The 22210-nt window shown below is 27.6% G+C and overlaps 2 protein-coding genes across 2 annotated transcripts in view; both read left to right on the top strand.

Annotated features, from left to right (window-relative positions):
* The first annotated feature begins 4269 nt into the window (after positions 1 to 4269).
* LOC100204098 (glutaredoxin-2, mitochondrial) lies at positions 4270 to 4611 on the top strand. Its single transcript, XM_065806653.1, has one exon. It carries the CDS (start codon positions 4270 to 4272, stop codon positions 4609 to 4611), a length of 342 nt encoding a protein of 113 aa, XP_065662725.1.
* Positions 4612 to 4844: 233 nt separating this feature from the next.
* The window catches only part of LOC100208898 (ral GTPase-activating protein subunit beta), a 74854-nt gene continuing 57488 nt past the window's right edge, over positions 4845 to 22210 (top strand). The window contains exons 1-4 of the mRNA XM_065805084.1: positions 4845 to 6053; positions 7596 to 7857; positions 13031 to 13193; positions 19078 to 19226. Coding sequence (XP_065661156.1) covers positions 4883 to 6053; positions 7596 to 7857; positions 13031 to 13193; positions 19078 to 19226 — 1745 coding nt within the window. The 5' untranslated portion in view covers positions 4845 to 4882. The remainder of the gene's footprint in view (positions 6054 to 7595; positions 7858 to 13030; positions 13194 to 19077; positions 19227 to 22210) is intronic.

Below are 22210 nucleotides of genomic sequence, written 5' to 3' on the forward strand. Positions count from 1 at the left end.
AAGACGAAATGAATATGAATAACCTTTGCAAGGGCTTTCAGTTAGATATATCTATTAACAAAAGTACGGAAACGTTATCTTTAACTTTTTTATTATGGGTACTAAACTTGTCTGGTCCGTTTTTTATTAAAAAACTATGGAATTATCATAAAGAATTTAAAAATTTTATGCAATGTAATAACAAAGATATTTTTTTTTTTTGAATTTAAAAATGTTCGATTTAAATGTCTTTCAAAATGTTCTTTTATAGTATGCTTTCACTGGGATGACTTTAAGAAGTTTTTAGTCCAACATGAATATATCACATATAAACTTGCATGTTTAGTCCGAGATTCTATGCATTTTGATTACATTATAATAACTTTACTTGTGGTAGCAGCTTTTGGAATTCAAGTCATTTCACCATATTTCTGTAAAACTCAAAAATTAATTTTAGACTGTCTTGATGATGTACAATGCCTAATTTTTTGTGATAATTATAACTAGACCTAATGATTGCGTTTTATTAATAAAATGAAAAAAATATATATCATCGCCTCATATTTGAAAATAATAATGACTTCATTTAATTTAACATTTAATTGCTTTGTCAAAATAATCACTTTTATTAAAATTGAAGTAGAAGACAAATTATTGAAAATGAAAGAAAAACATGAAATTCGAAATCAGCAAACAATTACAAAAAAATTCATTTTAGACCCCACCCACACCGCACAGTGGGCCAGATGCACTTTTACTGGACAAAATTCACAACTAATTTAATATTAGAGCTATATTCACTAAAATTAGTATGAGTACTAATATGATGTCTGCGCTTTTTATAAAGGTAATATTTTTTTATTTCGTTGCTATGGATACCTTTATTTTGCTTAGCAACAACCTACCTTTAGCAACAACCTACCTTTGTTATCTGCAGATATTTTATAAGTGCTATATTCACTAAATTTGGCATGAGTACCAATATGAGATCACACTTCTTACAAAAGTGATAATTTTTTAAATTTAGTTGTTATGATACTTATATTGCTTAGTTACCGGATACTTTCCTTAGTTACAAAGTGGTAAATTGATATTTGAATATCTTATCGGATTTTTGACCCACCTATATTGAATAAAAATTGAGTATTTAGGTAAATAATGTTTTAGGAATAATAAAAGCAAAAAATAGTGCAAGAAAACGTTATCAATTTTAAATTACATCAAAAAATTATAAAACAATAATATCGTTTGAAGATTGTTTAAGTAATTGTAAAACATCTGAAGGAAATGCTTTATGATTTGTTTGGTGTGATGTTGATTTACGCAATGATGAAATAACAGGATCACTGGAAACTAGGAGTCTATTGATAAGATCAGTATTTGTTGCTTTTCTGGATGTTTTTCGGCTGAAATTTTCGCGATAAGATTTAAAGTCTTTATTTCTAGCCTTTTGAGTTTCGTCTGACATAAGTCCGATGGGTAATGTAAGGCTTTTAGTTATATCATGTCCATGTATCAATACTTTGTGAACTGATTGAGCCATATAATACCATGGATAAAGGGACACATATAGTCTAAAAGTGTCAAAACAATAATCCTTGAACTTTAAGCAATCTATTTCGTATCCTGAAGAGAGCGTTACCAAGATAATGTAAAATCTGAGTATAAGGTTTTGGTCAATACCCAGAATTTCAGCTGTTTGTTCATATGCTGCAAAAGCACGCCTTGAGGTATTGCCATCATTACTTGTTCCAGAACCACCACTTTTAGGGAAATCAACAACAAGTCCCATTTTGTTCATAAAATCAGTCTGAATCTTTTGTTTAGCTACAGATGCCTTTTCTTTGTGTTCTTTAGATCTTGCTTGCCACTTTCTTGTTTCTTTTTTATATGCAATGTGCAATAACATCTCAAAAAATCGAATCCATGCATGAAGACTGGAAAGACCATATTTGAACTCTCTGTTAGTATAATCTATATTAAGGATATCAAGACTATTCATATTTTTTGGAGAGACACCACACACTGAACAGCATTGGTATGAGTTATTTTTTTCAGATAATATTGTTTGAACCTTCCCATCAATCATTGTAAGTTCAATAATACAATTCACTTCAATAGAAGATCCGCAAACCTCTAATAAAATCATACCCAAGCTTTCTATCTCACTTTTAATGTACTAATCTTCTTCAATCACAGATTCCTTGGATTCCATTTTGTATGCAAATCTTATGGGTCTACAATAGGCTGTGGAGGACGACTTTTGATTTCTCCAAATAGGCACCTTTTCGTTGCTGTTGTTAAATCCAGTCAAATCCAATGGGACAAGACAAGTAATAAATAATGATTCTTCACGCTTTAAATCTCTGTTAATGTCGGGTTCTGATAAAACTTGTTTATAAATGCTTTGGCCAGTAGCACCATCAAAACCAGCCTTACACGTTAGTGTCATTGTTTTTATTGCTTTGTCGTTCAATACCAAGTGCCTTAGCACAGGTTCCTGAACTGCACAGATTCTTATAATTATTGTAACAAGTATTTTGTATTTAAAAGTAAAATGTTATAATATATATGCCGCCTGGACTACTAATACTTGTTAGTAACTAAGTTACTACAAGTGTTAGTAATTAAAATTAAAAGTAATTAAATTACTGTCAGTGTTAGTAATTAAATTACTAACAACTACCGAAAATATGTTGTTGCTATGTTATGCAAAGTAAGGTATCCATAGTAACCAAAAAAAGTTAACCTCATAAGAATTCTGAATCTCATTTTAATACATACCCCCAATATTGTGTATTTAGCGCAAGTAAAATACTGTTAAAACAACGTTAATGTAAAAATGAGTTGTTGCTATGCAAAATTTAGTACCATAGCAACCAAGTTAAAACATACATAAAATCTGAACGGGGATTTAAGGGGACGAGCAATCAATTAAAACTCGATTGAAGCATCATATAGCTCAAATAAATATAAGACAACACATGGCAAATTGTGGTAATTATTAGTTATTGTGCGGCAAAAAATAAGTTTCTTAAGAATTTTTTTTTTTTAATCTGTGATTTTCAAAGTATAACTGAGATAACATGCTATAACAAATTTATTTCACACATTGGTTTTTCTTATCTCTAAATACTCTAGAATAACATGTACTAATTTTTTGTTTCAAAAACGTAGATGTAATTGAAATATAACACAACGTTGATGTCACCGTTAATTACTTATTTATAATTCTTTTTTATTTTTATTTTATCTCAATATTCAAATGCTTAGAGTCCTGGTAACTAAGGGATTTAATATAAATAAATTATCAATAGATTTCTCCTAATATATGTAGATACTAAAATTAAATAGGTTTTCAAGATTAGACAACTAAAATTTTTCCCATTTTGTCCACCTACTGGCCCACTGTTCACCGATAGGAATCCAAAAAAATTAAACAATTGTTTATTTTTAGATATTTTTTAATTATTCTCGATATTCGGATTGTATTCCGCCTTAAAGTTATTGCCGGTTCGTTATAAATTATTCTGGTAACTCCACTATTTTTTATTCTATCAATAATGTTATCATCATATTTATTGATTGTTGAAAATCATAAGTTAAACAATTTTATTCATAACAGCATTTCTTGAAAATTTTTTATAACTTTTTAATAATTTTCAGATTTATGCTCAATAATGTTGAGTACAACCAAATAACTACTGCTCAAAAGCGTTGTTGTACACTGTATTACAGTGTACAACAACGTACACAGATTACAGTCTGTAATCTTTAAACTATTTGTAATAACTTTTTTTTGCGTGTTTTATTCTGCATTAAAGATGCAAAATAATTTTATACGAAAGTTATTAATAATTATTTTGCACTTTTTGCATCTCAAACGAGTTGTTAAGGAATCGTTTTTTAATAACGATTTTTATTTTTTCTGTAACCAATTTAAATAAATGTCAAAGTTAAATGTAAAACAATTTTATCCCCTTCCTCTCCATAAACTTGTTAATTAAGATATATTTTTCCATATTGCACACACAAAAAAAAAAGTCTTAAATGCGCTCAAAAAAAAAAAAAAAAAAAAAAAAAATCAAAATCACAACTCAAATTGTCAGAAATAAAGACATAGTGTCATTATTATTAAACATCATTATTAATGATGTTTAAAGTATTATTAAGTTTTTACATTTGTTGCACATTGTATATTTCAAAATAAGTTTACAAACTAGTAATACAATTTAAAACAATTTTAAAATATATTTATAGTTTTCATTGTTAACATAATAGGTATATTTTATGGGTAACACACCTTCACAAGTTTCAGTTGAATCTATTGATAACAAGATAAAAAATGATTGCGTAGTTTTATTCTCAACAACTATATGTGGTTATTGTGACAAAGCCAAGGAGTTATTGAATACTATGAATATCAAATATAAATGTATTGAATTGGACAAAATGGAACCACCAGAAGGTGGAAAATTAACATTTGAACTTATGAAAAAAACTAATTGTAGAACTGTTCCGCAAATATTTATAAATGGTTCTTTTATTGGTGGATATACTGAACTTCTTGATTTACAAAGAGTTGGTTTGTTATTTGAGAAGTTGTCAAAATGTTCAAAGCCATGTTTTTAACTTTATTGTATATTGATGTTTTTGATTAAATGAAAAAGAAACAAAAATGAATTTGATTTTTTTATATGATTGATATTTAATTTATTAAGTAAATAAACCTTAATTAAATAAATTTAATTAAAACTACTTTTAAATAGGTATACTATTTAAAGATAACATTTATATTAATTTATTTCTGCATATCTGTTGTTTTTTTATGCACAATTGTTATATAATCAATGGTATTACTACTTATTTATGATATATATTTATATACTTAGATTATTTATAAATGTACAGTGGTTGGATATCAGAAAGGCGTTCAGTAGAAGATGAATGTGGTTGTTCTAGTGTTTTAAATAGCTATCCCCAGAATGTTGGGCGAGATGTCACGTCCTCAATCATTCGTAGTTTAGTTTTGTTACCTAATGATAAAAAGGGTTTTTTCAAAACAACGAAAGATCTTGAATGGACTATGGATGTAATATGCTATGGTTTAACAATGTCCTTAGCAGAAGCAGAAATGATCAAAAATTGTGTCTATTTATATTTAGAGTGGATTACTGTGATGTTGCTAAAACCAAAACCTGGAATACCTGTTCAAATTATTGAAAATAAGGAACATTATTTTTCTGTGATGTTAAAACATATGGCTAATTTGTTTATTCCACGTGAAAGCACTGCAACTTTTGTCCAAGCTTCATTTTGTGTGAAAGTTTTACAAAATGTTCGAGAAATTGTTGAGGAAGGTCATCTTAAAAAGGCCTCTCTTGAAAATGTATTGCGATTTTATTTAGGAGTATCTGGCCACTTGTTATCTGTTCCACCAGTGCAAGGTGGTCTTGCAGAGCAATTATGCGGAAAACTAATTAACTGTCTTTTAAATGTTTGGCTTCATGCTTGTTGTAATAATTTTCCATCACCTCCACTTTGGTGTACTCTTGCAGAAATGGTCTTAACATGGAGGCATCATCATATGCTCATTTTACAATGGAACAAATTAATGTTTTCACTTACATGTAAAGTCCTTATGATTTTATATGGACCTGATTATCCTTTACCTAGTTCTTATAATGATGAAGATCCAAAGTCAGAGCCAGTTAACCTGCCATCAAACATGTCAAATGAAGTAGTGGTGCAATGTTGGCACAGATTTATGCATATCATTGGCAATCCAGTTGATCTATGTAAGTACGAAGAAATCAGCAATACTGAGCAATTTAGACTATATAACTCCCAGTTTGATAGATTACCAGAATTACATCCATCATTAAAATCACTACCTGATAGCTTTTACAATGTTATGAATGGTATATCTGTTATGGTTAGCATGTTTTTGGGTGCATCGACATGTGATGACCAAATAAAATCTCCACAGACTTTCTATAGAGGAGAGAGAAAATTAACAAGTATCAGTATTACTGAAAAGCAAGTTGGCCTCAAAGACACAAAAAAATCTTCAAGTAATGTTTTTAAATTTAATTTGTTTTGCAATAATTCAATTTATAATAGAGTTTTAATTTGTCATGGATTTTTTTTATCATACATTTTTGAAATGTCCAAAAATACTAACAACTATTTCTTATAAAACCTATTAAAATATGCAATTTGACAGCAATATAACAGAATATTAGTTTTTATTTAATTTTTTTGATTTTAAGTTTATAAAAATTTTGAGCTTTTGGAATAAAGAGAAATAAGTTAATAATGGTGAGAAAAAAATAGTTAAAAAATCAATGGATAACTATAAAATAATCAGTTAATAGTAATTTAAAGTAATTTTATTTTTTTGCTGTATTAATCTCTTTCAAGCTGAAGAGGCTACTACAGTTGAGTAGGGTATTTATTTTTTCTTCTGCTTTTTTTTGTTTGTTGCAATGTTAACTCTGAAACTTATTGGTTGCATGAATCCTAAAGATTTTATTAGTCAAAAGCATGAATTATAAAGAATAAGATTGTTGTGTGGAGAAATTGCTCAGATTGCTTAGTGATTGCTAAGGTTGAGATTGCCTAGAGGTTTTTTATGTTCAAGTTCATTTTTTCTAATGTTTTCTATTTTCCATTAATGTATTCGAACTTCATTCTGTGTATATATATTTTAGATTCTGTGTATATATATTTTAGGTTTTACCTGTATTGAAATTTGTGAAAAGCGAAAATGTTGAATCCTCCAAACACTAATCCTATTCCAATTAACCTGTGTAAAATTTCAGCTCAATCAAACACCTGCTGTTTAAAAGCAGCATACTCTATGTTTACCATTTACATATGTGAATCAAAACATAATGCGGTTTAATGAACCTTAAACATTATTGGTTCACCTTGAACATTATTGTTTCACAGGATTTAGTAGCAGCTAGATACTTTTCTGTATAAAAAAATTAAAAACATATCAGCCATTTTGGTTCGCCATCTTGTTTCTGTTTCTAAGCCTAATATATATATATATATATATATATATATATATATATATATATATATATATATATATATATATATATATATATATATATATATATATATAGTAAAAAAAACAAAATAATTATAACACTCGATTTATTTAAAACATTACTCCGAGTTTCACGCAAATAGCGATCATCAGATATTACAAATCTCGAAAAAAGTAACGACAAAAAAAAAAATTAAAAATACAGTGGAGTGTCTTCTTTGATGACATTAAAGTTATTCATCATATATTTGTTTTCATGGCGACACTTTGACGCAAGTTCGTTTCGCTTATTTAGTAAAGGCAATGGGGATGAAATTATATGATATTTTTCCATCAAGCATAAATTGCAAAATGAATTTTTAATTTGGGCGGCACCCAAATACAGTTGATGCTATCAAAAACGGTCTAGAATAGCCCCTGCTTAATGTACATACATCCTCTGAGAGTTTTGATTTAATATAACAGTTATTTGATTTTACTTACTTTTTTTAATTATTTAAATAATGCTAATTAATTAATTAATGCAAATTATTTATACTTAAATAATACTTTTTAGGTTTACCTAGATACTTTGAAAAGTCTAACTTAGCTAAGCTTGTGCGTGATGATATTAATATACAGTCAAAGCAAAATAAAAGGAATGTGGAGTGTGTGGTTGATACGAATTCAGTTTTACATATATTTAGTGCATGGTTGTTTGAAACATGCTTGACTGGAATCGATTTAGAAAAAGTGCTGCATACAGTTGGAAAGATAAGTCTCGGATTGCCTTTGAGTTGTCTTGAAATGAGCAAAGATGACAAGGAGCAACATAGAAAGTATGAATCCTGAAGTATTATTCTGATATTTATCTAATTTGAATATTTATTTAAATTTTTATTTCGAAAAGAAATAGTATTTTGATATTTAAATTTTTTTTCAAAAAGAGGCGTTACCATTCTTAAATCTGTTAGTTTTTAGTTTTTTTCTTTTTCTATATGTTCAAATCTTTTATCTCAATCTTTTTATGTCTTATTGGGTACTAGAACTAGGTCTTTACAAAGTGCTAATGGCAGAAATCAAAGGGTATTAAAACAAGGTCTTTACAAGGCGCTAATGGCAGAAATTAATGAGTACTAGGTGTAGATTCTCAAGAGGTACTATGGATAGGTTTTCAAAAGAACTAGGTGTAGATCCTCAAGATGTATTAGGTGTAGATTTTGAAAAGGTACCTGTACTTTGAAGAGGTAGTTATACTTTGAAGAGGTACTCATACTTTGAAGAGGTACTTTTACTTTGAAGAGGTACTCATACTTTAAGAGGTACTCGTACTTTGAAGAGGGTACTTTAGGGGTACTTTGTCTAGATATACTTAAGAAGCAGTGATAATTTTATTTTTTCAATTTTATTTTTTCACAAAGCAAAAATTTTTTAAAAACATTTTTAGTTTACATTTCATAATAGTTTTAGTGAATCGGCTATTTTATTAAAAGTGAGGCAAATTATCCTGGTATGTATTCTGCCATTTCAGATTTTTTTCATACTTTGTCAAAATGGTCATTTACAACATGGATTTGTAATATTTCACCAATGTTATCAAATTGATTTTTGAGATATGGCTACTTTAAAATCAGATGTTTTAAGGAAATTTTTTTGTTTGACAGTCATTATATTAATTGATTTTCAATACTAAGTGTTGTTACTATCAATTATTAATATCAATTGTATTTTTATCAATTGAATTTCTTACAAACCACTTATAATTATAAGGAGTAAAATTATTTTAGGATTTAATAATTTTTGATTTCCTAAATTTTTAATTACCACTTATAATTAGGAGTAAAAAAAATTAAAATCTAATTAAAATAAAATTTATTTTTTAAATTAGTGATGAAAAGTAGTTACACAAATAACACTAATGATTTTACCTTTTATATTGGTTTCATTTGTTTCAAATAAGTTAATGCAATTTTTAAAAAAATTAGCAATCTGTTAAGTTGCTCAAGTTTAAAGATTTTAAGGTTTTAATATAACCTAGTTCATCCTAGAAAACCTAGTTCTCCATAATTATAAATTTCTCTCTGAAAACCTTGAGATATTTCTCAACCCAGGTGATTTATTGTGTACCATTTTATGATAATGGTATTAATGATAATGGTAATCAAGTACCAACTGTAAACAAGCTCTTTTCCATTTTAGATTTATTTTACTATTTTTTATATATTTTTTGTTCTAATTGAACAACTTGTTTTTTAATTTAATATCTAGCTAGGGAGTAGGGTTTCCAATCCGGATATCCGAATATCTGATCTGGATAATCCGTCTTATTTTGACTATTAGAAAATCGGGATAATTTTCATTGAATATCCGCCAATCTGGGTATATTTTGATAAATAAAAAAATTGTTTTCAAATAGCGAGAAACTTAAACATAGAGTTAAAAAGATGGAAAGTTTAATTTAAAATAACAATCTTTCAAATAAGTTTAGTACATTTACCCAGACTAAAAACTTATTTTTATTTTGTTAAATATTTATTTTTATCTGCTCTTTGTAACAATTGTTTGTTTTTACACTTTGTAGCTCAGTTGTTTAAGCGCAATGATTTCTTTCTGCTCAATATTAGATTAATGTAATGTTAAGTAGACAATTATTATTTTTATATGTATATATTCTTTAAACTTTGGCATTTTGATTATAAATTGAATGTTTTTAATATTCTATTTTCTAATTTATTTTTTTTTTAATTTAATTTTAAATATAATGGTTTTTTTGTAATTTTTTTTTTAGTGATTTTTGTAATGTTAACATTTCTTGAACAGCTTTTATTAATTTACTTTTAGTTTATTTTTGCTTGCTATATGATTAATATTATTTTTCTTTTTTATTATTATTTTGAGCTATATTATTATGTAATAACAGTTTCCAGTTTGTTTTGAATTGGTCATACAACAAGTTATAAACATATTTATATAAGTATTTAGTTTAATAAGTGACTTATTTAAAAGTTCAAGATTAATATTTCACTCTAGATATATTACTTATATTTTAAATTTATAATTAATTTTTAGATTTCTTAAACTTTAAAAATGGTAGTAATGTCAAAACGATTTGCAACTGTTTTAAGAGAAATAATAGAAATATAACAGAAATAATGGAAATAATAGAAATATAAAAATAGGGAAATTGCTTTCTGTAAGCATTGCAGTAAACAACTAGGATGTAAAAGTGTCTACAACATCACTTCTTAATCATTTAAAAATTCATAAGATTTTCATAAATTCCTCTAGCCTATATGCTGCAACTAAAAATTTATAATAAGATAAAGTTGTGAACAAAGTGAACCATTGACATCGAAAAAGTTTAAAAGTACTTATGCTGACAATAGTATAAAAAATTTATTAAAACTAAAACATTGAAGAAAATTTTATTGTGATGTGTAGCAGGGGATGGTTTTTCAATGAATTCTATAGTGAAATCACAAGCCATTAATGGGTACATTAGAAGTAAAGACTTTGACATGCCTAAAAATCGTACTACTGTAACAAAGTGCAATTTAAAATTTTATGAAATAAAAAAAAAAGAAACAGTTAATATTATCAAGGATCTAAAGGAAAAAAAACATTAAATTCTCACTAACAGTAGACGATTGAACTGATACTCTATGAATAGATATCTTAATGTCCTTGTTGATAATTTAATAAAAAAATTTGAAGTGTATGTATTGGGTTTAGTTCAAATAAATAGTACATATAATGCTGAATAAACAAAACTATATGTTGAAAATAAGTTCAAAGAGTTTGAAATCAACATTAAATCAGATATAATATCAGCAACACATGATAGAGCCACCAGTATGGTCAAGTATGGAAGGCTATTAGACATCATATCTCCACTTTGTTATAACCACGGTTTGCATTTAGCAATAACTAATGTGTTGTTTAAAAAACAAAAATCAAAATTTTGTAAAGAAAATAAAGAAGTAACAGATTATGTAGATGTTAGCGAAGTTAGTGAAAGCAAATCTGTCAAAAGCATTGATGATGAGTTGAATACAAATAGTTTTGAAGATGCTAACATAATCTGCGAGCTAGAGGAAGACGTTGAAATCATAGATCTCACTGAAGGTTTTCAAGAAGTTATAAAAAATCTCAGAAGAATTATAGAAATGATAAAATTGTCTTCAGTCAAAAACAACCTTTTACAAGGATATGTTAATGAACAAGGAGGCATGACATTGGAGATGATGTTAGATGTCAAAACTTGGTGGAATTTATTGATAACCATGCTCAAACCATTCCTTTAAATAAAGGATCCTATAAATAAAAAATTGAATATACTTATTATAAATAAAAAATTGAATATTTGAATATACTTTAAAATCTGCCGCCATTGCATTAATAGTAGAAATATTCAAAAGGATTCATACATCTAGTAGTGACAGTAACATTACTAGGCACAATGAGGCAAGGAAGTTGTAAAAGAAATTGCAAGTGAAAGTATGCTTAAAAGTCAAAATGCTAATAATATTCTAGAGCAAAAGCTGAAAGCAGCGGTTTCCTCTATCCATGCAGAAAAGCAGAGCAACATAATTACTACATTGTTGAAAAATGGTTTTATGTTTTTAACAACTACTAAAACAAGAACAAATAACTTAAATTATTGTTTAATGCACAAAAACAAAAAAACCAACATCTAATAAAAAGACATCTACTGCAACAGAGCGTGTTTTTTTAATTGCAGATTTAACGTGGACAAAAATTAGAACTCACTTAAGTTTTGAAAGTTTTAATCCAATTAGTTTTTTAATCCAATTAGTCCCAAGAAAGTTTTAATCCAATTTTTTGAAATACATTTTTAAAGATTAAATAAATTTTGTTATTAGAGTTGTTTTATTATTTTTTTAAATTTTCAATGTATATAACTAAAATACTTAAGTTTAATTGTGTTAAAAACACCATGAGAGTATTAAGTTCAATCTATCCTCTTTATTTTCTTTTTTGTTATGCGGATATTCTTATATATCCAAATAGTTTGAATTTTCAGTATTCGATATCCGGATAGTCATTAATGTCAGATAATTGGAGACCCTACTAGGGAGAAAAAACAACAGTTGACTAAATACCTAACTAATGCTAATTCTTTAGTTTTAATTTCTGTTTTTTTTTTTACAATATCTCTAACATTTGCACCAACAGTAAAACAAGATTTAACTGTTGTATTTTAAACACATTTTATATTTTTTCATTTGCATCATATTTAGAAGTGGTTTTAGTTTGACACAGAAAACGCAAAAGCTCTTTAAATAAATCAACCATGCGATGTTGTTTTAATTGCACACAATTAAGACGCAGTTTGGTGTGAAAAATTAATAAAAGACCACACAACTAAATATGTTAGTTGTATCTAAAAGGAAGCAGACATTGAATAAAGGTCTCTTTATTGAATAGGTGAAATGAATTTTTTTAGTTTTTCTTTAGTATAAATGTTTTTAATATCAATCAATTTCAAAAATAAATAATGAAGACATACCCACAATATTTTACTCACAATTCATTTTTGTTCATGGTTTAATATACAATCCTCAAAAAATCCACCCCTAAATTTTAAACTAAAAAACTCTTTAAAGTATTTATTAAAAGAAAAAAAATTATCAAAAATATAGTACTTGCTTTCAAGGCCTTTTTTCATGGTCTATTAAATTTTATCAGACTATTAGTAGCAATCACTATTTTGATATTCTCATTGTTTTTATGAAAAATTATCTACTGGAATAAATGTTTAGTATGATCATATATATGGTTGTACATTAATTTGTAAAACAAAGACATTAAAAGCAAGATGGCTGCTGAACAAAAAAATTAACTAAACAAAAAAAGTAACCATATCTGAAAAACCAATTTGATAACAGTGCTACAATTTCACAATGTATTCTGTATAATAAAGGTGATTATTTTGGCTTAAAATTTTACTTAAAATAAAATGTTATTTTAGTTATTCTATTTATTTTTTAGTTTCTTGCCTGTAAAAAAAAATGACTTTGAGCCTGGCAGAGCTCAAACATTCTGCACTCTTTGTCATATATTTTGTCGTCAAAAAGCAGTGGGTCAAGCTATACTTCCTGTTTACTTATCTAGATTCTATTTATGTCTGGCTGTTGGTCTTTGTTATGGAGAGGTATAAGAAATTAAATTCAAAATAATTAAATTTTTTTTGGAAATTAAGGCAATGATTTAATGTGTTTTTTTAAATTTCAATATTTCTAATAGCAAATCATTCCAAATATTTTTAGGTGTTTTTTAATGATTAAATATTAAACACGTATATATTATAAATAAGTAGATTTTTATTTTTAAATATCTCTTAATGAATATAGTACTTACATAGGCATGGGATTACTAGTGTTAGAAAAATGTTCCTCAAATAATTTTAATGTCAAAAACATTTAGTGGTGTCTGAAAATTTGTTAGCAGTTTAATATTTTCAACAATATCCCCAAAATTAAAATGTTCTGTTGCATTTTTTTTTTCAAAAAATGTTCAATCATGGCGTACTATATTCACTGCTGTATATCTTACATTTTTGAGGGGAAAATTAAGAGGCTGATTTTTACTAAAAAAATGTCTGCGCAGAATATTATATTTTTAAAAAGCAACTCAAATCTTAATTTTTAACTTAAATGTAAAAGTGACATTTGTTTATATACTTTTTAAAATAAAATAAGATTTAAAGACATTTGTGTAATATTTGTTGGAGAATTGTCACAGAAATTATTCATATCAATATACATTTATATCTATGTATATTATATTTATCTATAATATATATCAGTATTCATGTATATTTAAACGCTTTGAAAAAAATGTCAAGAAGTAGTTCAAAGAAATCAAACAATAGGTAAATTTTATTAAATTATATAAACAAATGCTATGCAACTGACAGATTAGCAATTTCGATTTCACTTTTTTTTTTTTCCTCTTTTTAAATTTTTTTAAGTTATTATTGGAAACCAAATCCTTCAATAGTTTTTGTTTGTTATTAAAAAATACATTATCAAAAATTTTTGTTGAAAACATGATTCCCCAACTTTCATGATTTTCACAAACAATTTTGCTTTTTGGTGCGTATTTATGTAATATGTTGATAATTTAATGACTGGAATTGATGATGATGAAATTTCATTCTCAATTAAATCTAAAATAGCAAATATACTACAAACAAATTCTACAAGCTGTTTGGATGGAACAAATAGTCCACCACGAGAAATAAGAGAAAGATAAGAATTATTTTCAAGATCAATGTCTCCAGCTTTTAAACATGCTTTGCAGTTTTCAGATTTAGACCTTTTTGGAAATTTTTTTGCAACATAGCCTGCTATAGTTATTGCCACTTCTTGACTATTATAATCAAGGGAACTTGATTATAATAGTCAAGAAGTAACTATTATAATCAAGTTATAATCAAGAAAATGTCAAAATCATCCCTCTGAATTAGAGTTAGCATTCGGCAATGCCAACCTAACTGCCGACCTTAGAGTGTTTGAGGTGGGCAAAAAATTGCCGACCTCATTTCTATGTTTTATGGTAACCCCTTTGTGTCAAATTTTTTGTGCTGACCTAATGCCTACCTCTAACAGTTTGAGGTCACCAATAAATTGCCGACCTCATTTTTCTTAATTCCAAGGGTTGCAAATTTTTTTCTGAATGTAAAACTTCTCATAAACTTATAAGAAGTCTTCTCCCACTCATTTGCCTTTATTGTGAAACATCTCTCAATTGGATCACTTTGTAAAAAAGCAGTCATCACGTAATCATATTCATCATTCAGGAGCTCCTCAACAAGCAGTGCTTGAGTACGTAAGGTATTTTCAAATGCTAATGCAGTTTGAGTTGTGAGGGTGAATGCAAGTGAAAGAAACCACTGATTGATCCAATTAGTCAGAGCTTGGTAAAATATCATTTTATTGTCTCCTAATACAATAGCATTGCCAATAATATTTGGTGAAAACCTTTGTTTAGAATTAGCAATTGTCCACCAAGTGTTAAAAATAGTTAAAAAATTTGAAACATCTTTTCTATTTGGATAATAGCTTTTTGAAGCTGAAATTGTAGTTTCATGTATAATTGCTAATGCAAGTGGCACACTTCGTTTATTATTTCCAGTATGTAATGCCTCATATGTAAGCTTTAAAGCTTTTTTAAGTTTACCTTTCAGATCTTTATCATTATGGTAAATCTTAAATAAGTCATCCCAACTAATATATCCTGATAGACAATCAATATTGATATATGCATTATGGTATTTAAAGTCTGGAAAAACAATTTTTTTACCATATAATAAATTATTTCTAAGGGTTTTGACTAAATGCACACTATCATAAAACAAATATGTCTTCTTTTCATGATTCTGTGGGTGAATAATAAGATATTTTGATTCAGACTTGAACATTGTAACTAATGATGAGAATGCATTAACGTTAGTGGAATGATTATCGGTAACTATACCACGCACAATGAACCCAGCACCTATTAGATTTTTAAGGTTGTCAGCTATTTTTTCCTATTTCCAGAGAATGTAACTTTTGGAATTGCTTTAACAATAAAAGGAATAGATTTTTTTAGTCCTATTATCATGAATGCGACAATTCCTTTGTACAAGTTACCTTCTTCGTCAGCACCAATATACTCTCCTCCTTGATATTGTGCTGCTTTTTGTAAATACATTTCATCTATTATCATAATACAATCAGGAGAAATTTTTCCTTTTTCACGTAGAAGTTTTAAAGCCTTTATAGAATCGATACCTCCTTGTTGAACTTTATTTAATAAAGATATTGATGTTAAAGGGAACTTTTTAATTAGTAGTTTGTATGCCTGTAAAGATGTATACCATGTAAAAATAATGCATATCGAATCATCTCTGCTGTATATGGTGGCCTGCTATGTGGCAGATAAAGCTCTCTATCTTTAATTTCATCTAAAATAGTGTCATGATTTTCTAATGGGTAGTTTCTCATATAAGAAGGAAAATTTTCTAGCATACTAATTAAGTACTTTATTATGTAATACTTTATTAAGTTTTGCATTAAGTCCTTTAACAAACCAATTTGGTAATGGAAGTGGTGTTCCTTGGTATTGCAAACGTACATTTAGGTTTACGTCAACTGTTATTGATTCTGTTCATCAAATACTATATTATAAAATACAACACCTTCTTCAAATCGTTTAAATTGAAACCCTGGTGGTGCTACTGTTTCATTCAAATTTTGTACATTTGTAGTTGTATCATTTTTCTTAAATATTTCAAACTGATCTTTTTGGAATATTCTCAATTTAGGAGGATTTCGAGAAGTTTTTAAAACTGGTAAAGATGATTTTTTTTCAAAAGTTCACAAGAATACTTAAAAGGATTAGGTTTTAAAAGCCAATTCAGGATGCATTTATCACCTCTAATTATATATTTATCTTCAAAATGAAGTTCACATAAAACATGTTTTTTTTGAGTCCAATCTGAACGTTGACAAAATGTACCCAAAGTTAATTTAAGTTTTGGTCTGTTGGAAAATGAAAAAATGCAATTTGTTTGTGTTTGTTGTTTAAGTATCCTGATGTACATTTTTTTGCAGCACATTTGTTGACCCATAGCAGCACATTTGTTGACCATTTTTAATATAAATTCTTTAAAAGTTAGTAAATTCAGAAAGAAGAACATTTAAAAAAATAATATTTTAGCGTATTTTTTGTTTAAAACTTTCGAAACAGGCCTCTTAATTTCCCCATCAAAAATGTAAGGTATACAACCGTAAATATAGTAGGCCATGGTTCAATACTATTAAAATTTGAAAAAGAAATAGATAAAAATAAACCAGCTTACATTATATTTAGACTTATTAAAAAACTTTTGAAAAAAAGCCCCTCAAATATTGGTCTTACTAATTTTTAAGTTTTTCGATTTAAATATAAATGTATTTTTTATTTAATGTACAAATATATTTTTATTTAGTTGAAAAAATTACTTACTCAAGTAAAGTTTTAAAACAGAAATATGCCCTCAAACTTGTTCTATATTTGCATAATGTTGCATAGACAAATTTCTTTTTTTTTTTTTCAACTTAAACTGTGATTAACATCATTGCAAAAAATGGCTGAGTGCTTGGTTTTTCTACTTTGCTGTCATTCGATACTTCAAACTCCATAGTTGTAGAACTATAGAAGACTTCACAAATAAGGCAATATCACAAAAGATTTGATCTTGTACAGTTTGTCTTGTCTCTGTTACTAAATTGTGCTTAGTTTTTCCTTGTTCTGTTTTTGGTGGTTTGGATCATGCTATGATCTCAATAAAACTTTCATCTTGTCTTTTTCTACATCAAATCTAACCTCATAGTACTACCTTAAAGCTGACTGGGATTCTTTTTGTGATTTCTTTTGTGACCGTCTTTGGGCTGATGCCATTCGTCTCTCTTTGTAAAAATTAAATATTCTTTTTTGATCTTCTGGAACCAGGCAAGCATGGCGACTTTAAATTTTTCTTGTCGATTTTGAATTAAGCTACTACATTCTATTCCTTTCTATTCGCTTTCTCGCTTGTTCAGCTGCTATTTCTAATTGTTTCTTTCAATTTTTTTGCAAGTTCTTGAAAGAACAAGTGTCTTTTATTATTGCAAGAAATGGATGCACAATAAAGTCTATTCATCTCTGATTAAAAAATTTATCATTGATTACAAAATCGAATTCTATTATGTCAGAAATTAGGTTCTAAAGACTTGTAAAATCTTTAACAGTGTCATTAAAAAAATCTGACATTCCATTCTCATACATGAGTTTGATCTTATTACCAGTGATAAAGCAGAAGCATTGGCAAAAAAAATTTCATTTCTTGAACCTAATGATCACGCTCTTCCTGTCATTGCAGAGAAACAGCTTAATTCACCTTTAGACATCCAAATCATTCCTGCTTCCACTGCTAAAGTTATTTTAAACTTTTTTACAAAAAGTGAAACAAAAGTGTTCTTTTGATCACTCCTTATTACTATCCAGTTTAACAAGTTTAAACAAAAAACTGCTTAACTGAATTTTGTTTTTCTCAAAATGACATCTGATTGGTTCTGATTTTTAAAACCTCTAGAGATTGCTCTGACCTCCAACTATTGTCCAGACTTTTTACCAACATATTTTCTAATATCTCATCTTGAGTATAACAACTCTCTGATAATCAAGATTTTGTTTCTCTTGTTCTGCTGCTGACTCTGTTGTAACAAAAGTTTTAATACGGGGATTAGATAGAAGCAGTGAGGTAATTGGTTGACATATCAAAGGCTTTTGATAAAGTCTTGTATGCTGGTGTTCTTCTCCAAAAATGTGCTTTATATGAAGTGTTTGGGAAAGTTATTAAATTAATTTAATCCTTTCTAATTTATCTGTTTTTCTATTTCTAATTTATCTCTTTAACTTTTTAATGTATTTATTAAAAATCACTGTGCAATAGAAAACAAAATCAGTTTTTATCTTTCAAATGTGTAAATAAAATATATTTTTTTGTTCTTTCATTAAATATAATCAGAAATTAACTAAGAGAGACTGGGACAGAGAGAGGCTTTAATGTAAAGGGTCCAGAGAATATCATGTGTATTGTTTTTAAAAATACTAAACAAGGAATAATAAAATAAGCAACTAGTTAAATTTAAAAAAAATTAAGTTAATCTTTTAATTTTCTAAAATTGAACTCAAATGGTAAAGGGGCAGCAAAATTATATACATATAAAATTATCCAATATAGATGGTAAAATGATCTTACTTTATATCAATAAATATTTAGTTTTTTTTTAAATTTAATGTCATACATAAGCTCCCTTCTCTTTTCTCTGTAAACTTGCCTGGTTTCATTAATACTTATTTTCCAACATATAGTTTAAGATTTAAAGTTAACGAGCAAAAGTAAAACCTTTTATTTAATTTAATTACAGGTACAAAAATGGTTGAAATTAATACTAAAATACATAACTGAATCATGTTTAAAACATGTGGCTAAAGTTTTCTTTTTCAATTATTTTTTAATTTAGACTCGTGCTGGGATGGTATTAGGAAGCATTTTACTTTCAGCAAAAGATTTATTCAAGTTAGACTTGCAAGGAGTTCAAGTGTTGGTACCTCATGTATTGCAGGCCTTAGAAATTGTTCTCCCTGTACCTGATTCAGAGCTAGCCCTAGGGTGTGTTGAGGAAATTGCTATTATTATTATCATTTTTATTGTTACTATTATTATTATTATTATTATATATACATACATACATACATACATACATACATACATACATACATACATACATACATACATACATACATACATACATACATACATACATACATACATACATACATACATACATGCATACATACATACATACATACATACATCAGGGATGCGGAGTCCCAAAAGGGCTCCAGCTTTATATCTCTACTTTTTCCAAGTCTGTAGTGTCCAGAAGCTCTAAACATGTTTGTTGACTTTTGATCTGCTGTAAGAAAAAAATTCATGAGATTTAATGACTTGAAACTTATTGTTTTTAAGCCTGGAGTCCTTGCCGCCATCATACTTACGGACTCCGGGTTCAAAAAATGATCGTTCCTCTAACTTAAAAGTCTTAATTTTTTTCCTATCAGTAGTTCATAAACTTATTTATATTTTTAGAGCTCCTGGATACCAAAAACTAGTATGAAGTAATCTTTTTGTGACTTTCAAATCCGGAGTCCTTTTGGGACTCCGCATCCCTGACATACATACATACATACATGTATCCATACATACATACATACATACATACATACATACATACATACATACATACATACATGCATACATACATACATACATACAGATCTTGTGATTATCTCATCTTGAGATAATGTTTGCGAGAGCAATCATAAGATTCATAAATTGGTGAAGACTGTGCTCTTAAAAATTTTTCTATTTGTTATAAGTTTTTTTATTAACAAATGTTTTGAAGTAGTTATTTACAACAGCGCACTCATGTCACTATGTCAACAAAGTTGCTCTTTATACTTCCCAACTTCTGTATATTTTTTGCACCTGATCGTGATTATTTTTAAATATTTATAGTAAAACAAAAACCAAAAAAAATGCAAATTTTTATAAGTATAGTATCTTATATAGTATTGAAGAGTAAGTTGTTGATCAAATTTTTTGTTTTCATTGTTTTGATGTATTTATTTAATAATACTAGCTCTCTGGATCTGTAATTTCTATACTTTCTATACTTAGAGAAAAAAGTTAAGTGCAGTACTACCAGGGACATGGTGGGGATCGTACCTCTTGCTTATGACGCGAGCGTTCTACCACTACACCATGACCGCATTACATTTACAATGTGCTTTTAGACTTTGTCTGAGAGTAAGAGGCTTGTTATTCATCAGTATAGGAATGCTAACATTCTTGCAATATTTTTTTACAGTAAATAAATAAGTTTTCTTGTCTAACAAAAGTTGCAGATTGGAATTTAAATCCATAAGCCACAGCAAACCTTAGGCTGTTACAGAAAAGAGATCAGATTAAAAATCAGCTGCTTTTTCTTAGCAATCAAAAAGTGAAAATTTTTTGTCAACACAAGAGTATAAGGTTGAGTCGTCAACAAATAGAGTCACTTTAGATATTAAATTTTCTTGATGATTGATATTGTAGATAAGAAACAATACAGGAGCAAAGATTTAAGGGTACAACAAGATACCTTGTGATCCCCTTAAAATTACTTGAAATAAAGAAGAGTGTAGGCCTTCAAGAATAACTTTATTACTGCAGTTAGTAAGAAATAATTTAATAATCTCAAAACCTTTATATAAAGAAACTAATAACAGAGTGAAGACTAATCGTAGGATAGTTGTAGAGGTCAAAGTGTCTTCTAGAGTTTTGAAAAATTGGAACCACTTATTTAGTACTTTTTAAAAATTAAATATTATTAAATGTTATATAATTAATAAGATTAAATGTTAGACTACTTTAGTTATGACATTGAAGACTAACCAAAAATGTCTAGAACCTAACATCTGGTATAAGATACAAGATTTAGTAAACTGAGAATAACAGATCTTAACATCAGTCAGGACTTTTTTACATTGGCTTCTTGGAATAATAAAAGGACATTTGTTCTTAAGAGAGATGTTCTTGTAAAAAAGATGAAATAAATGATTAATAAAACAGTTGCTCAAGATGGTGAAAATAATATGTTGTATTGAATGAGTAGAATGAGGTTTGACTTGAAGAGTAGGAAAAAAAGCTTCCAAACTTTTAGTCCAGAAGGAATAAAAGCTTCTGAGATGCACTTTATGCATACATATTATGGATATAAACATAAATGTTTGCTGTTTATTTAGATGCTGGCATACAATATCCTTTCATATTTATATAAACTTTAGTATTTATATGGCTATATTTTATCAAACCTGGCCCCGGCTACATATTATCAAATCTGGCCCCGGTCAAATATCAACCCGGGTTGTTTACTATCCTGGGATTCCTCATGCTAATGGTTCAGTAAGTTCGAAAGAAACTTGTGTTGCTTGTTCCAAAAGTTATCCACAGCGGAAGTTTAATTGAGGGATTGATTTCAAATATTGATCAGCAGTTTCCGCATTTGTTTGAATACAATAGTTCATCCAAAATCTATGCAATTGCAGCTGCATCTCATCCTCATTTGAAACTGCAATGGGTTCCAGAGGAAAAGAAACTGTGTTAAAAAAGCTTAACTGCTGTGCCATTCTGCAATTGGTTATCAGATAAACATTTTGAACAATTGTTGTTACTGAAAGCCAACAAACATTAAAATTAGATTATATTGTCATTATAAACTTTAGCTGCTTTAAAGCACTTTTAATTGCACTTTTTTTATATTTTGCTTTCCATGAATATTTTGTATTTTAAATACTTTTATATTGAGTATTTTTTATTTTATAGTTTAAATACCTTGCGTGTATTTTGTATTTTAATTACTTTTTCGATCCAGTATTTGTATTTTAAATACTTTTTTGAAAGTATATATATATATATATATATATATATATATATATATATATATATATATATATATATATATATATATATATATATATATATATATATATATATATATATATATATATAGTATATATATATATATATATATATATATATATATATATATA

Source organism: Hydra vulgaris, chromosome 09 (assembly GCF_038396675.1).
Source record: "Hydra vulgaris chromosome 09, alternate assembly HydraT2T_AEP".
Classification (NCBI taxonomy): Eukaryota; Metazoa; Cnidaria; class Hydrozoa; order Anthoathecata; family Hydridae; genus Hydra; species Hydra vulgaris.